At 45.3% G+C, this 20,355-nt stretch overlaps 1 protein-coding gene across 1 annotated transcript; it reads left to right on the top strand.

The window, feature by feature from the left end:
• The first annotated feature begins 9 nt into the window (after positions 1-9).
• Sf3a1 (splicing factor 3a subunit 1) lies at positions 10-20,355 on the top strand. Its single transcript, XM_026408935.2, has 16 exons — positions 10-215; positions 2,919-3,040; positions 7,410-7,617; positions 8,706-8,963; positions 10,818-10,892; positions 11,661-11,811; positions 12,082-12,275; positions 13,233-13,350; positions 13,652-13,837; positions 14,490-14,611; positions 14,706-14,951; positions 15,509-15,716; positions 16,217-16,371; positions 17,374-17,475; positions 17,590-17,661; positions 18,343-20,355. Exons 1-16 carry the CDS (start codon positions 153-155, stop codon positions 18,442-18,444), a joined length of 2,382 nt encoding a protein of 793 aa, XP_026264720.1. The 5' UTR covers positions 10-152; the 3' UTR covers positions 18,445-20,355.

Genomic DNA, 20,355 nt, shown 5'->3' with positions numbered 1-20,355 from the left:
GACCGGAAGTGCGCCATTCGCGCCTCCGCGACGACGACCCGCTTAGCCGCCGCCATCTTGTGAGCTCGTCGTACGGTGGGTGCGCGAGTCTGTCTTGACGCAGTACCAGTCATCGATACCGAGGCGGACTGGCAGCCCTGAGCGTCGTAGTCATGCCGGCCGGACCCGTGCAGGCGGTACCCCCGCCGCCGCCCGTGGCCACCGAACCCAAACAGGTACCGCGTCCCCCACCTCTACCGCAGTCCGAGCCGGAGCCTAGGCCTGGGCCCTCCCCTCCAGCCTTCCTCACTCCCGCAGAAAGAAGCGGCCCCTTCGGAGGGTTTGGAAGGACTACAAGTCCCAGGAGGCAACGCGCTTTCCGCGCTGCGCGGCCTTCCCTCTAGAACTCTAGTTCTCAAAGTAGTCCGCAGACCAGCAGCACCGGCATCACCTAGAGCTTATTAGAAATGCAGTCACTAACCCAGACTTTTTAAGTAGACATTTTTAACAAGATCACAGTGATTAATTAAAATGTGAGAAGCACTGAGTCAGCCCATCCACTAGGCTTTTGTCTTATAATTCCTAATTTCCCTACTTTCGTGGTACCTTTTTGGATGTTAATTCTTAGCATCTACTCTGCACTTACTGTGCTGGGATTCAACATTACCAAAATGAATGAGGCACAACCCCGGCTTTAGGGAAGACGAACAGACTAGAATACCCACCAAATGTTTATTGCCTTGATTAATATAAATGATGAAGTTCCACTCACCCCTAAAATGCTCAGTCGGCTATTGGTGAAACAGATGCATGAATAATTGCTATATGGTGTGGTATCACAATACTAGAAGTACTGGATACAAAGGAGCCGTTAAATCAAAAGTTCTTGCTGGGGTAGAGGAGAGATGACCATAGTTGAAGTGCACAGTTAAGAGAGGTAAATTATTTTTAGAAGGATTAATAGGAGTTCACCAGGAGGATGATTAGGGAAGGAAAATGGCATACTGTAATCATTCGGTGAACATTTACTGAGCTCACACTGTATGCTGATCACTGCTTTGGATTCAGAATACTCCAAGCAACAAGACAGAAAAGACCCATGTCCTTTCCACCAGTATTTATGTGTTCTTGTCATTTTCCTAGGCACTAGGGGAAATAAGGTAATACCAGGTAGTAAGTTCAAAAACAGCAAGATAAGAATCAGATAGTGCCTCTCCCTGATCAAGGATAAGTGAGCAAGTGTGGCTGAAGTGCAGGGTGGGGAACGTGGTAGCTGGAGATATGATTCTTAGGATTTGACCTTGTCCTTATAGAAAATGGGAAAAATGGGAGAATTTCTAGGTAGTAATAGTTCTGTTTGAGATTCAGGTGGTCAGGCAGTAATGAGGGGAATTGCTAGGGGGATCAGAGATACTGAGGAGCTAGGCATTGTGGGGCCCACCTCTAATCCCAGCCTCTTAGGAAACTGAGGCAGGGGGGATCCCAAGTTTGAGGCCAGCCTGGGAAACTTAGAGACTGACATAAGTGCTGGGGATGATGTAGTTCAGTGCTAGAGCACTTGTCTAAAAAGCCTTGGGTTCAGTCCCCAGTACTGGGAGGGTATTTACTTCATAGGGTTCTTATAAGGGTTGTAAGAGTTAATAAATTTAAATGCTTTTAAAAGACACCCGCAACCTACTTTGTTAAGGCTTTTACAAATAAATAAAATATTTACAAATAAATGTTATCATTGTGGAGGCCCGGGTTTCTGGCCTGTGTGAGTTGGAGACCATCTATGAGGTTAGAAATGAAAAGTGCAAAATGCCAAGAAGTAGGCTGCACCTAAAGCACTGTGGCATTCCAAAGTCATCTGGATTGATTTGGCTGGATTGTTCAGCCAAACAGGAAGTAGGGGACATAGTTAGGATTGCCTCACTAATGTGAATACAGTAAAGAGAACCAAAAGCAAAATTTTAGGGGTCTCTAGCATTATAGGATAGGAGGCAGGAAGGAATCATGAACAAGAAGGAAAGATAGAATGAGGCTTTGGTTAAACAGTTTTGTGAAGGGATAGTCACTGGTGTTGTCCAGATAATGGTTGTAGTTGATTGTTGCCAGTTGTTTTTTACCTTGGCAAGAGCACTTTGAATGTGGATCAAATGGGAGGTAAGGTAGTGGAAACTCAGGATGTTAAGCTACAGTAAGAAAGGGAGGGAGAAGGCAGCAGTGGAACAGAACTTGAAGGCAGGGCATAGATTTTATTTTTCTAAGGTGAAGGACTTGACCCTTTGTTTATTACTAAGGGAAAGAAGCTACTGGATAAAGAACATGACAACTTACAGGGAAATTCGGCTATTCCAGGGATGCTTCACAAAACATCAGTGCATTGAATGGTGATTAGAGCTGTGGAATAGATACAGAGAGAAAGGGAATTCAAAGCAGAACGAAGCCGCCAGCAAGGAATTACCCATGTGGGTGTTGGGTGTTGGGTCCTAGGAATTAAACCAAGGCTTTATACATGCTTAGCGTATATTCTACCATGAGCTACACCCCAGCCTTCCTGTTTCTTTATTCAGCAATCAATACGACTGGTCTGCAGATTAAATGTTCTGTGCCAGGCACAGTGCTGGGTGCAGGGTTCTGGTTCTGGGTTCTGGTCATCTTCTCAGAAGTAGCCAGAGCTGCTGCATCTGAATCACTTGAGCATTTGGTTAAAATGCTGGTCTCACTGAGACCTGGAGGGGAGCCAAGGAAGCTCCCCTTTTCCTTGGTTCCCAGGAGAAACCTGTGTAAGCACCATGCAGGTAAGAGAACTGCTTTTCTGAAGCAGAGGGTTCTAAGGAAGTCTGCAGGGCAAAGTTTGTGCTGTAAACAATATCCTGGAAGGGTATAATGAGTTGGGATGAGGGAAATTCTTCCCCAGACCTGGGACTTCAAGACTTTATTTTCTATTTTCACAGCCAACTGAAGAAGAAGCACCTTCAAAGGAAGATTCCACCCCTTCCAAGCCAGTGGTTGGGATTATTTACCCTCCTCCAGAGGTCAGGAATATCGTTGACAAGACTGCCAGCTTTGTAGCCAGGTAATGTAACTACTTCTGCACAGGTGGGTCAGAGGTGGATTGTGGCATGAAAAGCTTCTGAATCATCACAGAAGTAACCTGTGTTACAAAAGATTTTATTGGCTTGGATGTGTTAGTTTGTCCAAAACTACAACATGGCAGTGAGGTAGCCAACAGATAGGACTGACATTTCCAACATAGCACAGAGTCTCACCCTCTGTATCCAAAACAGGCCTGAATAGATGCCTGGAAAGCTATTCTATCATAGACAGTTTGTCTGAGCTGCTGGCCTGAGAAAGGTAAAAAGGAATTGATCATTCTCATTGTACAGGGACCATATTTCACCAGCCTCAAATGACCCCTCTGCAAAGTTGAGTCAATGAGTAAGCTGATTGGACTGAATAGAGCTCATTTACGTCATGCAAATGTTAGCTGCCTTCCCAAATGGGATGGAAGTTGGTCAGCCTTCCTCCTGGCTCACCCCATTGTGCTTATTTATGTACACTCACATATCCTTAGATGGAATCTTCTTGACTCCAAAGAGCAATACATCCCCTGGTTTAGGGTATTTAGAGTATTCTTATGACAGCCAACAGATTATATCCAGCCTACAGTTGTTTTTGTTTGCCCTCACAGTATTCTTTTTTTTTTTTTTTTTTAATATTTATTTTTTAGTTCTCAGCGGACACAACATCTTTGTTGGTATGTGGTGCTGAGGATCGAACCCGGGCCGCACGCATGCCAGGCGAGCGCGCTACCACTTGAGCCACATCCCCAGCCCTCACAGTATTCTTTTAAAACTCGAATTAGTTGTCAATGCTTAAAAGGGAGGAAATTTCACAATAAATTTGGATTTCTGGCTTTCCTTTGGGGAACTGGCACCTTCTTTTTTTAAAGTATTTTTTAGTTTTTATAGTTGGACACAATATTTTTATTTTATTTATTTATTTTTTATGTGGTGCTGAGGATTGAACCCAGTGCCTCAAACGTGCTAGGCAATAGTGCTCTACCACTGAGCCACAACTCCAGCCCTGAAACTGGCACCTTCTTGCTGGAAAGCTATAGCTATCCCTGAGAAGATTATTGCCCTCAGTTGGGGAATGTGTTCTCCAGGGGTTCATGCCTTGACAGTCACTTCTTTTAAGGCAGAATCCTTAATATTTTATGTAATTTAATGGATATTCCTTCCTTTTACAGCCTCCTAATAAAATGAAACAGAATTACTCTAGTTGATATCTTTCACAGTGTCCCCTGTGTACAGATTCATCTCATCACATATCAAGGGCTCTGAAACTGCTGCTCTGTTCTTGATTGAACATTATTAGGCCATTGTCAGATTTCAGGCATCAGGTGTTGTTTAGAAAGACTTTTAATGTCTTACAGCTCCCCTTGTGTCTTGCCCTTTTCCCCTGATATTTTTAAAACAACAAAGAAGAAAAGGATGTTGGGTGAGGAATCACTATACTCTTACTATCAGAATAGTTTCTGCCTGTTGTTTTCAATTTTTCCACTTTCTTTCTGGGCCTTGGCATCCATCCATTTTGAGATCCTTCTGATACTAGCAGAGATCCTTTCACAACTTTCTTTTCCTTTTGGTGCTGTGTTGTAAGCCCTTCTTCATATTGCTCTGTAGTCTTCCTCATGCTGTGTGGAGTGTGATTTTCTAAAAGGAGCTTTTCTTTCTGGGTTGGGTCTTCCCTGCATTTTCTTGTCAGGCCTTCTGTTGACAGGATGCATTGTGTGCAGGTGGTGGGTCATCTTTGACTTAGCCAACTCCTCTCTATTTTCCTTTGAGATTGTTTCCAGTGTTTCCATTTGACCAACAAAGCCACAGGGGAGTCTTGGCATTTTCTTTCCCTTTTAGATTGTTTCCTTAGAAGAAAATACCACAGTCTGTGATCATTTTAAAATTATTTAAATTTTTTTTGGTAGTACCAGGTGTTCTCCGGAGCATTCTGCCTCCAAGCTACCACTCCATCTCTTTTTTAAATCTTAGTTTAAGACAAGGTCTCACTAAGTTGTCCCACGCTGGCCTTGAACTTGAAATCCTTCTGTCTCAGCCTCCTGAGTTGCTGGAATTACGATCTGTTCCACTGCACCTGGCTAAAAAAGACTTCTTAAGGGCTGGGGATGTAGCTCAGTGGTAGAGCACTTGCCTAATATGTGCAAGGCCCTGGATTTGATCCCCCAACACTACATAAAAAAAAAAAAAAAAATGAACAAACAAAATAAAACATTTTGCCAAGTAACTTACTTTCCAATAAAGTATTTTGTGTAATACTTTGCTTCCATAGACATAATAGTTAGCTTTATCTAGTTCCCTTAAAAATAAATATGCATCCATGTGTAGGTGGATTTTTAGCTACTTTGATTGCTTTTGTAGGCATTTTTAAAATATATGAACTTGCTTTTGTTCACATAGCAATGAGGGGATAGGCAAATTCTTCACTCTGGGAGAAAGCCAGCATGTATGACTCTTATCGTGTTTTTGCCAAGGTTGTGCACATATTTTGGAGCAAGCAGTAGAATCTTCAGTGGAGTGTGATTTTCCAAAAGGAGCTTTTGTTTCTGGGTTGGGTCTTCCCTGCATTTTCTTGTCAGGAAGCTGAAGTAGAAATTACCCTTAAAAAGTCCCATCAGCCGGGTTGAGTCAGAATCACGTCTTTTTCTGCTGAAATCTATTACTCGTGTTGGAGGGGGTAATTCTAAAATTAACACTCAGCCAACTTAACACCACAGAATAGCTTGGAATGAACATGCGTGCCTTCTCAGCATTGATCTTTTCAGTTTCCAGATGTGGCAAGGTTGTGGCTTAGGAGGCAGTGATGTGTGGGGACAACCAGAGCCCCCTTTTCTAGTAGTACTCAGTCTGCCTTGGGCATTTGCTGTGCATGATGACCTACTTTAGCAGGATTTAAGTGTGCTTTCACCCTTCTCCTCGTGTGTATTTGCCTTATGTAAGGAGGTAGAAAAATGCTTCTTCCCAAAGCATGAGGTTTCTGTTGGGCTAGTGCACTGTCAAATTGAGACCTCATGGTGTTAGTCACACTATAGGATGTGACCAGAACTTGCTGAGGCATTAGTCTGGGTGTTGAAAACCACCAGCATGGTATAGATTGTTGTGGCTAATCTGGGCCATAGAGTGGCCTGCATTCTCTTGCCCTCTTTGATAGAGCCAGGTGTACAAAAGTCTGAGGAGAGTAGAGCAACATGACTGGCAGCAGCCCTGAAGCTGTGCCTTGGTGTGTTCACCTTTGAGTATAGGGCCCTGGCCAGAGGAGCAATAAAAGCCCCACAGTCCTCTCCTAATAACCAAATCATCTTGAATGTTTATGGAACTGGCACTTTACCCTTTATAGGAGTAATAGCCTCAGGCATTTACAGGCGAATCTATGATTCAAAAAGACTGGTATCTCCTGAAGTAATTTGGTTTTCTCGGTAGTACTTCAGGTTACAGAGGCAAGGTGATGTTAGCCAAATTTTACACACAGGGAAATTGAGGCAAAGAGTAGTTTAGTAACTTGCTCTAGGTCATAGTGAGTTGTTAGTGAACATGAAACTTCCATGTGTCTTTTAAGGTTTGTGTGCTTTCTGACTGACACAGGTGTTATATGTCAGCGTGGCACTTTGAATTGTTACCATCAGGACTCTAAAAATCAGGATTTCCTAAATATCATGTTAGGGACTTTTTTTTTTCTTTAATTATCCTGAGGTTTTGAAGGCATGCATACTGGGAACATGGGGCATACCTAGAGAACCATCCCAGGCAAGGAGAGCAGTAAGGAGAAACCCCCTAACTTTAGCCAGTCTCACCACACCTGTCATCTGAATGTGCCTATACATTCTCATAGATTATTTCAATTTCCATGGTTTTTTAGTCCTTCTCATTACCTGGAGGACAAAGTCTCAGTTAGGAATTAATATATTTTTTAACACCTCGCCGAGAACTAGTCTCAGCAAACTTTGAGCTAAACTTTAACAGCATTACTCTGTTGACCTCACTTTGGGCTATATTTTGTTAGTAAAGGCATACTAGTATTTATTTGGGGTAGTAATATGTATCTTTTAAGTATGTTTTTTTAAACTGAATAATGTTTATTAAAAGCAAAAAGTGATAGCTCGGTTGGTTTGTGGAGGTGGCAGACCAAGGACCTAAAGAGTGATAGAAGATAGGGTGGTCTATAGGTAGAGGTGGCCTGGGCCAGGCCAAGTGAGTCAGATGGCACTGATTGCTGGTGCCTGGAGGCTTGAGGAGGAAGTCTGTTGTTCTGAAAGATGGGCTGCTTTGAGCAGGAAGTGATGGCAAGAAGAGGCTGGAATGGATGATGTTTTGAATCTGAGCAATCATAGATACTGTGGTGTTAATTCTTATGTCTTTTTCTTCTTCCAGAAATGGGCCTGAATTTGAAGCTAGGATACGACAGAATGAGATCAACAATCCCAAGTTCAACTTCCTGAACCCCAATGACCCTTACCATGCATACTACCGTCACAAGGTCAGCGAATTCAAGGAGGGAAAGGCTCAGGAGCCCTCTGCAGCCATCCCCAAAGTCATGCAACAGCAGCAGCAAGCCACCCAGCAGCAGCTTCCCCAGAAGGTTTGGAGCTTACCCCTTTTCCCCAGATTGAGAGGGAGGCAAGGACAAGGGGGGTGTAGCACATAAATAACTGTTGTCCACATCTCACAGCCACCCAGGGGGACAAGGGAAGCTGTTATCCCTATCTTAAGGAAGCAGGCAGTGCTCAAGAAATGAGGTACTGATGACAGTTGGCATTTCCTGATTATTGCTAGTCATACTTTGCTCTGTGCTTTATTGACACCTCTGAAGGTCTGCATTGCAAAGGCTGATTGAATGATTATTTTACAGATGATGAATCTGAGGTCTGTAGGACTTTGATTTACTCAAGGCCTTCGCCATGGTATGAGGGCAGTGCTCAGTGTGTGAAGGACCTCCGACCTCCTGCCTGATTAAGCTGAAGGATATGGTGTGGCCTAGGCCTCTTTGTGCCATTCCTTCCCTTCAGTCTGGGCTGTCCTAATACCACCCTCCCTGCATTGGGCTCAGGATCATGGAGTCCACCACTAAGGACTACTAGGGTTGTAAATAAAGACAGGAAGGGCCAACACATTTTGCCTCTTGGATAGTCCTGGCCTGGTCTGTTCATTTTGCTTTCTTGCCAGCTGGTGGAAAAAGCTTACTTACATGGGAAGTAAAGATTAAAGACAGGTTCTAAGAAATTGTGTCACAATTTACTACTCCTAGAGCCTCAGATTACCTCGGTTTTCTCATCTGTAAAAAGGGTTCATAGTAGATGATCCATTTACCTTTATATAGTGGGTTTCTGTGCATGTACATACGTCTTACTGCATTTCCATCCCCCTTAAGTAGGATTTAGTAAGTCAGTTTCTGTCAATATTCTGTCATGCACTTTTGGTCCTCAATTTCAGGGCAGGGTCAGAGATACAAATGGACACAGTCTCTTTTAAAGTCATTCAGGGAGTTGAGGCCACAGTTGACCAAGAAAGTAATACTCTTTTGAGTTAGGATTCTCTCATGCCAAGTGCTGGTGGTGTGTTAATAGAGCATAGTAGTCCATAGCCATTCTTCTGGGTGGTGGTGCTACCTCTCTTTCTGGAGCTGGTCCACCCCTATGCCACTCACCTCATACTTCCTCTACATTTTAGGTCCAAGCCCAGGTGATCCAAGAAACTATTGTGCCCAAAGAGCCCCCTCCTGAGTTTGAGTTCATCGCTGACCCCCCATCCATCTCAGCCTTCGACCTGGATGTAGTGAAGCTGACAGCTCAGTTTGTGGCCAGGAATGGGCGCCAATTTCTCACCCAGCTGATGCAGAAAGAGCAGCGCAACTACCAGTTTGACTTTCTCCGCCCACAACACAGCCTCTTCAACTACTTCACAAAACTGGTGGAGCAGTATACCAAGGTATCTAGATGGGGCTGGTCATGTGTTGTGCCCAGGGAGGGAAGGCATCTCAGCAATATCCATTCATTGTTTGCAAGGACACTGCTTGTCTGTGAGCTTATGGGCAAATATTATGAAACCCAGTTTAAAGTAAAAATCCTGTTATTTCTTTAAATTCAGAAGAGATGTCTTATTTATAAAGAGAAATGAATCATATGCTTGCATTCTACCAATAGCTGATTACCCACTACGTGACAAGGCCAGGTTGCTAGCTGCTTCTAGGTACATGTACCTTTTCAGTTTTCCTAGTATAGAACTTAAGAGAAAGCAAGCCCTCACTGGGTCAGTGGCACATACCTATACTTCTAGCTACTCTGGAAGTTGAGGCAGGAGGATCTCAAGTTTGAGGCCAACCTGGGCAACTAAATGAGACTCTATTTCAAATTAGGGCTGGAGGAGTAGCTCAGTGATAGATCCCCCCTGAGTTCAGTACCTACTATTATGGAAAAACAAAGGAACAGAGAGAACCTGGACAAGTCAATACTGGTGTTTAAAATTATCAGCTCATTAGTTTATTGTTAAGAACATTGGTACAGATTTGCCTTGGGCACATTTTTCTTGGTGCATATATAGCTCAGGTTGTTTTCCTTTCTTTTTTAGTGAAATGGTTTACATTTCTATTTTTGATCAATCTAAAAAAAATATGTTTGATCTAAGTTGAAAGGACTCAGGGATTTCCTCAGACTTCTTTTACCCTAAGTATATAATTAAAAAGAATTGTAAAACTGTGTATTTAGAAAATTACCAAATCTCTGAGCATGATAGTACACACTGAAGACCGGGGATATTACTGTTATAAAGCACCCTTGGGTTCAGTCCCCAATACCAAATAACCAATTCCAGAAGCTAGTAGAGTAGCTTGATTATAATCATTGAAGAGTACTGTAAGTACACGGGATCCATTTATGAGAGTGCTGGATTCCTCAGTGACTCCCTTAACATCCCTCAGTGGACTGCCTCCATGGTTAAAGGTTACCATTATTCTGTTACTTTTCTGTTTTTTTTTTTTTTTTTCCAAAACTTGGTATTTGCATTTACAATTCTGACTTGAAGGCCCTAGTGTCTCTCTAACCATGGAAGACCCTATCAGTAGAGATAGATTCTAAGGCTAGAGGTAGAAGGAAGAGCAGGGTGGGGTCATCCTTTTTGCTACTGGTAGTAGAAACTTGAAACAGTTATAATGGCTGGCTGTCCAGAACAAAGGTAAGGGCTAGGGATGTAGTTCTGTGGTAGAGTGCTTGTGTAGTGTGCTTGAGGCCCTGGGTTCAATTCGTAGCACTGCAAAAACAAAATGGTATTCCTTCTCTCAGTAAATGTAAATGTCAGATGGTATTCAAGGTGCTGGAAATGTAGTAGTGAACAGAAGACAGAATTTCCTGTCTTCATAAGAGTTTCTAATCTAGTGGGGAGGAAACAATAGGTGCAACATCAGTATGTGTCAGATGTGATAAGTACTATGGAGAAAAAGGGGATGGAAATATAGGGATGTGGGATGAAGAAGTCTGAGTAGCATTTTCAAAGGATAAGAGCAGACTAGTGTTACAGAAGCAGCCATCACATGCTGACCATGTTCTGGGTAACCTTCCAGTATTTGCATACTTTTTCTGCTAATCCTTGAGCAACCTTTTTACATTGGTGGTGTCATAATTTTGTAGAAGGAAGGCCAAACTGGGATTGTTAGGTAACTTTCCCAAAGTCCCCCAGCCAAATGGATCTGGAATTGGGACCCAGAATCCCTTACTCTTGCCCAGAAAGTCTGCCTTTCCGTCTTGTGATATAATAACACTAATGTTTGCTTTACCTCTTCTATTTTAGATCTTAATTCCACCCAAGGGCTTATTTGCAAAGCTCAAGAAAGAAGCTGAAAATCCCCGAGAAGTTTTGGATCAGGTAAAGTGAATAAGATTTCTTGCGACCATTTAGTAAGTGGGGTTTCAGGTTCTACTCTGTGAGTTCTGTGTTTAGAAACACTTTGAGGTAGTATAGGTTGAGTGTCCCTAATACAAAATGCTTCAAAAGTCCAAAAAATATAAGAAACCATTTCTAGGCTATGCGTTTAAGGTTCATGTGAAAAGCAATTGGATTTTGTGTTTAGATGTGGGCTCTTTTCCCAGGGTATTTCATCATGTATATGCAAATATTCTGAAATTCAAAACATTTCTGGCCCATAATTATTTCAGATAAGGTATGTTCATAGGATGGTTAGAAGAAAGGCCTTGTGGCTACAAAGGCCAAAGAAACCAGGTTTCATATGATGCTACATTCTTCTTTACTCTTAGCTTCAGTAGGTCTGTTTTCTAACCAGATGGCTATCTTCCAAGCAGATTCTCTGATGATATATGCCTAAAAGCTCCCAGGCTTTCAGAGTTGAGAAGGTGTATTGTTGCTAGCTGATCTTAGTGGATACTTGAAGGTTTTGTTTCTCAGGTTTTTAACATTGCTGGTTTTCTTGAGAATACTAGGTTATCATTCAGACTTCCTGAAAGATTCTCCTACTCCGAACTCAAAACTCAGGAAGTCCCTTGGCTATTGAAGAATACCAGAACTTGCCCTTGGCATCATTCTGGTGTGAAGAAGATGCTAACTTTGGTGGATCCCAACCTTATTGGGAGTAGACACTGACTGAGATCAGCACCATGTTGTTTCCTATCCCTGTAGGTATGTTACAGAGTGGAGTGGGCCAAGTTCCAGGAGCGTGAGAGGAAGAAAGAAGAGGAGGAAAAGGAGAAGGAACGGGTGGCCTATGCTCAGATTGACTGGCATGATTTTGTGGTAGTAGAAACAGTGGACTTCCAACCCAATGAGCAAGGTAGGTCTGTGAGGAGAGTGCCTCCAGTTGGGAACTTGGAAACCCCTTTAGATGTTTCCAGAGGGATTTATCACTGTTTCCTCTCTGCTCCCATTTTATTTCTACCACTTTGCCCAAATTAAGTGCAATTCAACAACTGTTTTGCCTTATCCTGAATGGGCCTCTGTAGATAGAGCAAGGAATCAGAGTGCCAACCCTTGGAGAACTGGACCGGTAAATAGGTGGGCCTTTGATATGGAATCCTTTTGACTCTGGCTCACATCCTGTTAGGGAACTTCCCTCCCCCAACCACACCAGAAGAACTGGGGGCCCGAATCCTCATTCAGGAGCGCTATGAGAAGTTTGGGGAGAGTGAAGAGGTCGAGATGGAGGTTGAATCTGATGAGGAGGATGAGAAACAGGAGAAGACCGAAGAGCCTCCTTCCCAGCTGGACCAGGACACCCAAGTGCAGGACATGGATGAGGTGAGCTCTCAGGTGGCTTGTGTGCTGACCTTTCCCCTGAAGCCCAGGAGATCAGGGTGATGCTATTCCCCGAGTCAAAGGTTTAGCTTCCTTGTGAGCCTCCAAAAGAGGCGTGGGCCCTAAACAAGGCTGGACTGACTCTAGAGCTGCCCAAGTCCAGGCAGCACAGAGCCTCTTTCCAGCTCTGATAACAAAGATTCATTCACAGGCAAGGATCTAAAAGATGTACTGGCCCTGTTCTATTTCTTTCTCTTTGCCTTAGAGGCCCTGCTTCCTCTACCTCATGCCAGCCCTTAGTTAGGGAATTCTGCATCACCCTGTGCTTTGATGACTTTTGAACTCTTAGGTCCAAATGATCAGTAGATCTCCAGAGTTTTTCTAAATGTAGCCTATAGTCTAAAGGGAATAAACCAATAAAAAAAAAAAACAAAGAAATGAAATGTGGCCTATACTTTCTTTCAGACATCCCTACCCACTTCCAGCCTGGCCCTCCAAATAAGCACAGTCTCCATAGTCAAGCTGTTGTCCCCGCTCCCGCTCCCCCCCCCCCCAAAGAATTTGTGTGCAGCCTGAGAAGAAAGGGTCCTTGTGTCTGTGGGAATTGAGTTTTTCTCTTCCTCCCAGCATTGCTCTGTGAGCAGCTAGCATTGAGTGTGGACTCTCCTCTTGCACCCCTCCCCTGCATGTTAAGTGCCCTTGGCCTCTTGGGACTGCCTGGTGCCAGCTGCTGGAAATGCCTGGGAGGAGTGTTAGCACCATGGCCCCTGGTGCTCCCATTCATGCTGTGAGGAAGCAGTTTGGCCTGCTGCCGGCTGGCCTCAGCTGCCCTGGGAGGCTTAGCACATGGATGTTGGCTGGCAGAGGCCAAGGCTCCTTGCCACCATGAGAGCTGCCAGATCTCAGCTGTAGGTGGCCTCTTGTCCCTTTTCTGAGCCCAGCCACTGCTTTGCTTTTCAGGGTTCAGATGATGAAGAAGAAGGGCAGAAAGTGCCCCCACCCCCAGAGACACCCATGCCTCCGCCTCTGCCTCCGACTCCAGACCAAGTCATTGTTCGAAAGGACTATGATCCCAAAGGTACGGTCTGCTTTCCAGCTCTTGGGCTGCCCGGGAAGGTCCTGCCTGTCTTGTGTATTTTTTAGATTGGGCAATTTCTAGGAGGTCTTGAGGCATCTTTTTTTGGTAAGAGCACTGATAAGCCTATCTATTATAGGCCTCAGGGTAGGAAATAAGATTTAGTCATTGCCAGTGTCCTGGAACCAGGTACAGGAGTGTGCTCACCGGATGCATCATCAACGAATGATGCATGAATGAAATACCACTGTTTTACCTCAGCTGCCACCCTGTTTTCTCATTTGGACATCTCTTTGCCTTTTAGCTTCCAAACCCTTGCCTCCAGCCCCTGCTCCAGACGAATATCTTGTGTCCCCCATCACTGGGGAGAAGATCCCAGCCAGCAAAATGCAAGAACATATGCGCATTGGGCTTCTCGATCCCCGCTGGCTAGAGCAGCGGGATCGCTCCATCAGGGAAAAGCAGAGTGATGATGAGGTTTATGCACCAGGTGAGGTGGGGTGTTCCTAAAAAGTCTGTGCAATGTCTAGGTCATAGTCACCTTGCTTTATACAGATAAAGAAAGCAGCAGTTGAAGTTAATTAAAGCTTTTGAGGGTAGGTCTAGCCTATGATTTTGCCAAAGAACTTCTCATTTCTAAGAAAAACTCTCCAGAGGAATCTTCCAAAGGCAGGCACTGACATAGATGACATGTGCTGTTGGCATCTCAGCAGAATCTGATAGTAGCTGGGAATAATACTGGCTTCTGAGCTTTCTTAGACTAATGGTTGAAGTACCGTGACTCCTAGAGGACCCACCAGTCCTCTTTTAACTACAGTTTGGGAAGCAGCAGAGTAGGGAGGGAACTGCCAGGGGCAGAGCACCAGGCTTTTAGTCCTGATTGCTAATTGTTCTCCCATCTGCCCTTTCTGGCCCATTATTCTTTTATAACTCAGGTTGGACAAGTATTGGGTCTATAGACTTAGGGTCAACTGAGCAGTCCTTTTGCAGGCTGAAAGGGTAAGAGTACAGTGTTAGACTGAGTGTCAGCCTTGCACTGTGGATCCAGTTTCTGTCTTACACTCCCGGAAAGCTTCTGCCTTGTTTGAAGAGCACTGAGTTTAGCTTCCCTTTCTCTCTTCCCATTGTGTGGCTGCATAAAGGTCTGGATATTGAGAGTAGCTTGAAGCAATTGGCTGAGCGGCGTACTGATATCTTTGGTGTGGAAGAAACAGCCATTGGTAAGAAGATTGGTGAGGAGGAGATCCAGAAGCCAGAGGAAAAGGTATGGCTTGAGTGGATCCTTTTGTCTTCCTGTCATCTGTCTCCTACACTTGAGCTCAGTTTTAGAGATCCTGTGGCTTTGCTTTACTTTGCAGGTGACCTGGGATGGCCACTCAGGCAGCATGGCCCGGACCCAGCAGGCTGCCCAGGCCAACATCACCCTCCAGGAGCAGATTGAGGCCATTCACAAGGCCAAGGGCCTGGTGCCAGAAGATGATACCAAAGAGAAGATTGGCCCCAGCAAGCCCAATGAAATCCCCCAGCAGCCTCCACCTCCATCTTCAGCCACCAACATCCCCAGTTCAGCCCCACCTATCACCTCAGTACCCCGCCCACCTGCGGTGAGCTAGCAGCACTCTGATCAATTTTGGGGTGGGACACAATTGACTGAGAAAGGAAACTACCTTATAGTGAGGCCTGAATGCTGTGTGGGTCAAGTTAAAAGATAAAGAACTTTTTAAATGAAAGAGGGATTGCTACCCTGATCTTCAGTCTGTACAGGTGGATTGGAACAGGGAAGAAGACAAGTGATAAATGTGAAAAACATGTTTGGTTTAAAGCACAGAAGAGCAGTGTGACTTAATGGGTCTTTGAAGCCTGCTAAGCCGTCACAAGGAGGCTTAGTTGAGGTTAACCCTTTTAGTTGCTCTCAGTGTCTTCTAGGAGCTGCTAATTGAGTCTGACCTATAAGTCCCACGTGGTGAGAGTGTCCACCCTGGGCCTCAGTGCAGTTTCTGTCATGTGTCCAAAGTGAGGCTGCGGTCTTTTGGCACCAGGGGACTGAGTCAGAGCTGTCCAGCTTCCGTTCTCAGAGATATAGGTGGCCAGTTGCCAGCTATGTGTGCCCTTGGAGTCAAGTCGAAGCTTCCTGTGACCTGTGGATTTCTTTCCCCCACAGATGCCGCCCCCCGTTCGTACTACAGTTGTGTCTGCAGTACCTGTCATGCCCAGGCCCCCCATGGCATCTGTGGTACGGCTGCCCCCAGGCTCAGTGATAGCTCCTATGCCGCCTATCATCCATGCACCCAGGATCAATGTGGTGCCCATGCCTCCCTCAGCACCTCCCATCATGGCACCCCGCCCACCCCCCATGATTGTGCCAACAGGTCAGTCTCTCTTATATCACTTTACAGGCCACTGAGTCAGGGACCACAAGCTAAGCATTATCCAAAGAGTTGTGGCTAATGTTAGTGGCAATTCTTCTAGCTTGGTGTCTAGCCCGGAGGAGAGCCCTGGCATCCCACATAAAGTATTCCTGAGCCAGGAGCTGGGAACCACATCTTCTAGGGAAGTGTAGGAGTCCATAATGGTATAGCTGGTGTTTGCACCCAGGGGTCAGGCCCCAGACAAGCTCAGAGGCCTGAGCAATGCTTGTTGTTGGCTGGCAACTGCTCCATCCATCAGTCCTGCTCCTCCAGTGCCCTGCTGCCTGATATGGGCAGCCTCCCAGGGCCCCCAGCCAGGGAACCTATTAACTGCCAGATTGAGCAGAGAGTAGCATTTCACACCTCTCCATGGAACCTTTAAAGTCTCTCCCTTTACTTCCTCACCAGCCCTGTTTCCCAGGCTCCTCCTCCACTCAAGGGTTGTTGTTTCCTCTCTGCAGCCTTTGTGCCTGCTCCACCTGTGGCTCCTGTCCCAGCTCCAGCCCCCATGCCCCCTGTCCACCCTCCACCTCCAATGGAAGATGAGCCTGCCTCTAAGAAGCTGAAGACAGAGGATAGCCTCATGCCTGAGGAGGAGTTCCTTCGCAGGAATAAGGTCTGTGATCTGGAGTGCTCTCTGGCCTGGAACATCCAGGTCCAAGCCACACATTCCTTCAGTCCCCCTTTTCTGCTCCCATGGTTTTAGTTTTAGCTTCTGAGGTCTAGACTAGCTATTAGAGTCTTCACAACACATATTCAAATGTGGGGTTAGCAGCTGGGGGAGCAGAGAGCAGTGGTGATGGTGGTGGTCATTGCCCCTTGGTGTGTATTCCTGTAGAAGCCAATAGGGGACCCAGCTGCACAAGCAGCATGACCTAGGTATGACAGGAACCTTGGACACTTAGAGGGAATCTGGGCTTGCCTGTGCTTCACCCCAAAAGGACTGTTTTAAGAGTACTGATATTAGAGTAGATAGAATCCTGGACATTGGCAGTCCCTAGGAAAGCTATTAGGCTCCTGTGAGGAGGCAGAAAGTTGCTACTTCTGCTTTCCTAAAGGATTTGACCCAGTCTCTTGTTTTCTAATACCAAGAAGTATTTTTAGTAATTCTTCACTCAAGTTTGGGGTAGAGCTAAGCACATCATAGGCACTTTCTTTTTAGTGCTTACAATGTCACTATACCACACTTGTGGCATTGAGGTTCAGACCTTGTCAGCTATGATCACAGGCACTTTCTGTTTAGTGCTCACAATGTCACTGTACCATACTTGTAGCAATGAGGCTCAGACCTTGTCAGGTGGGAAGCTGATTTGTTAACCTAAGTCTTCTGGCTTGGGTTAATCTTTTTTCCCTTTGTGCTACTTGGGGTTTACAGAACATTTTTACCTAACTGCTTCACCCTACTTCCTGACTCAACAGGAGACAGGGCAGGTAGGGATCCATTATTTAAAGAAAGAAACAAAGTCTTAGGGGAATGACTCATGCCATGTAGTGAATTTGGGGCCAGACCCCAGGAGAGGACAGGTGACATTGTCCGGACAGTACTTGAAACAGCAGAGCATAGTTCATTGTTGGCTCAGGGATTCCACAGGCATAATAACCACCTCCTTTTTTGCAGGGTCCAGTGTCCATCAAAGTGCAGGTGCCCAACATGCAAGATAAGACGGAATGGAAGCTGAATGGGCAGGTGCTGGTCTTCACCCTCCCGCTCACAGACCAGGTATCGGCTGCTGCGCCCAGTTGATATCAGATGCGTGGGAATCAAGATGTCAAGAGACAATCTCTTCTAGCTGGCCTTAGCAAGTGGGTGAATGACCTCTCCTTTGCCCTACAGGTCTCTGTCATCAAGGTGAAAATTCATGAAGCCACAGGCATGCCTGCTGGGAAACAGAAGCTACAATATGAGGTGAGTCAGAATGTCCCAAGTCCTGCCTCTTGAGTCCCGTGGAAAAGAGATTTGGATGTGGCTGAGTCCATTCCAGTGACATTGCTGGCTAGGAGTCCTGGTAACTGATAATGGGAGGCCCTTGTGTGGGGTTCCAAATACCCTTTGCTTCAGCAACTGGGGGAGATCCAGAGATAAGACTTGGGAATCCTCTGGTAGATTGCTGACTCAGTGGTGAGGCCTGCCACACTGGTGTGTTCTCAGGTGGCCTGGCTCTGTGTGGACACTGAGGAGATGTCTAGCCTAAGTAGGTCACATGAAGTGCTTCATTCACCTCTTTGGACTTGAACATGTCCACACTCTGGGCCTGTTTCCTTCTCTATAAAGTGCGGCTGTTGGATGAGGTGATCTCTAATGGTCTCATGATTTGAGAGTCAACCTCCATGGGCTTGATCAGGATCAGCATCTTGCAGAGTTGAGCTTTGAGCTAAATGTCAATGAAGGGAAAAAGCATCAGTTGGAGGAAAGGCAGGAGAAATCATTCTAGGAGGAACCAGAATCCTCCCATGTATCTCGCCCTAGTCTTCCCTCAAACTGCTAGAGTTCAGAGTGTGAATAGGCCATGTTCAGGGTTTTGAAGCTGTAGTAAAGTACTCAAGGCTAGGTGCCATGTTCTATAAAGTACTCCCATCTATTTTCCAGGGCATCTTCATCAAGGATTCCAACTCACTGGCTTACTATAACATGGCCAATGGCGCTGTCATTCATCTGGCCCTCAAGGAGAGAGGTGGCAGGAAGAAGTAGAAGAAAAAGCCCTGCTTTCTGGTTCCATTTGGCTGGCCTCTCATGTCTTCTACCCCCATCCTATACCCAGGAGCCCACTTGAGGCCTCAGGTGCTCCCTGCACATTTGTTCCTCTTAACTCAGTTTGGATATTCAAATTGTCCTATAAAGATTCATAGCCCCACTCCCCACCGCATTGGTAAGAGTAGCAGGGCTTTCTGAACCACTCTCTGGAATCCCTTTGTGTTAGAGTCTTGATTTGAAGTCCTTCGTTTCTTCCGGCACCCCATTAGGAATTGAGAACCCAGGGATGTCCTACAGAATAGTTTCATAGTGCCAAATGGCACTTGGTTAGTAGAATATGATTGATACTGTCATTTTGTATCTTGCAGTGGTCTAATAAACCTCTTAAACTCTTCTTGTGAAAGCATTGTAATAAGACTTGGCCCATGTCAACCTGTGCCTCTTCACACTAAAGGCAGTAGGAACACTGTACAGGACAGAGTAGCTCCCCTCAGTTTGTATCTGAATCCTTACATTTTATGTTTTATATATTAGGGCCAGATACAGGCTGTTATTTTTGGAATCACGCTATCACAGGGAGGTAGGTGCTGCTAGGGGTATTCAGAGGGAGGAAAGTGAGAGTGTTGAGAATTGTTTCCTGGTTTTAAAACCTATGTTGTGAAGAGCGCATGTGTTTGAAGATTCTGAGAGTTCTCCATACCTTTTTTTTTTTTTTTTTAAGTTGTTGATGAACCTTTATTTTTGATTTATATGCATTGCTGAAAATCAAACCCAGTGCCTCACACATACTAGGCAAGTGCTGTACCATTGAGTTACAACCTCAGTACCCCCAATGCCTTTTTTTTGGTATTGGGGATTGAACCCAGGGATGCTTAACCACTGAGCCACATCTCCAGCCCTTTTTTTTTTTTTTTTTTCCCCATATTTTATTTAGAAACAGGATCTTGCTGAGTTGCTTAGGGCCTCGTGAAGTTGCTAAGGCTGGCTTTGAACTTGCGATCCTCCTGCCTCAGCCTTCCAAGCCACTGGGATTACAGGCATGTACCACTGTGCCTGGCCCCCAATGTCTTTTATTTACAGTCTTTCCATTTGGTCCTTTTTCTTGCCCAATTAGGTCCTTTTCAGGACACAGAGGGGTAAGACCATTCCCAAGGTCACAGAATTGGTATTCTGGTCACCCCATTCCTCTCAGCCAAGCAAGCTCAAAGCTTCCAACTGCAAACCTACGGCTCAGGCAGTACCATTCATGTGGCTTCATTACAAACTGCTGTCACATTTTTAACTTGGTCAGTGTGATTTCATTCCTTACCCTCTGACATTTATTTGCCTCCAACCCAATTGCTAGAAGTTTGCCCTTTGGGCCAATGCCAAAATTTGGCTTCCTGAAGTGGGCTTCATGGTTTGGTGCCTAAAGTTAGCCCACTTGTAGTTTCTTTTCCATAGGCAAGGCCAGAAATCCTCTTGAACATTACCAACTGGGCCTTATTTCAAGAGGTAAAAGGGGACCAGGAGACCTGGGGGAGTCTCATACTCCCAAGTTCTCCTTTCCGGGAGTAAAGGCTAGGACAAAGTGTTAGGGCACTAGTCTCCTCCATAGATTGGCAGATCATACACTGCCTCTGTAGCTGAGGCTGTGACAGGAATCCAGGAATGCTGCTGGGTGGAATGTGAGTGAATGGGCCCTTTGAGCTGCCCTGCAGGAAATGAACCCAGTTTCCCGGAGCTTCTGAATGAACATCTGTCCTGGCCCCCTCAGTTGCAAGAGGCCCATTGACCAGGAGGCCTTGTGACCATCAGTGGCTATTGACCCAGCCACTGCATCCTGTAGGTAGCACCTTGCTATTTACAGAGTTGCTTGCAGAACTATTCTGGTTCTTATTGCTCTTGCCTGAGGATCATCATCTTGTT

Source organism: Urocitellus parryii, chromosome 3, assembly GCF_045843805.1.
Source record: "Urocitellus parryii isolate mUroPar1 chromosome 3, mUroPar1.hap1, whole genome shotgun sequence".
Lineage (NCBI taxonomy): Eukaryota > Metazoa > Chordata > Mammalia > Rodentia > Sciuridae > Urocitellus > Urocitellus parryii.
This window is presented reverse-complemented; position numbering and strand designations above follow the sequence as displayed.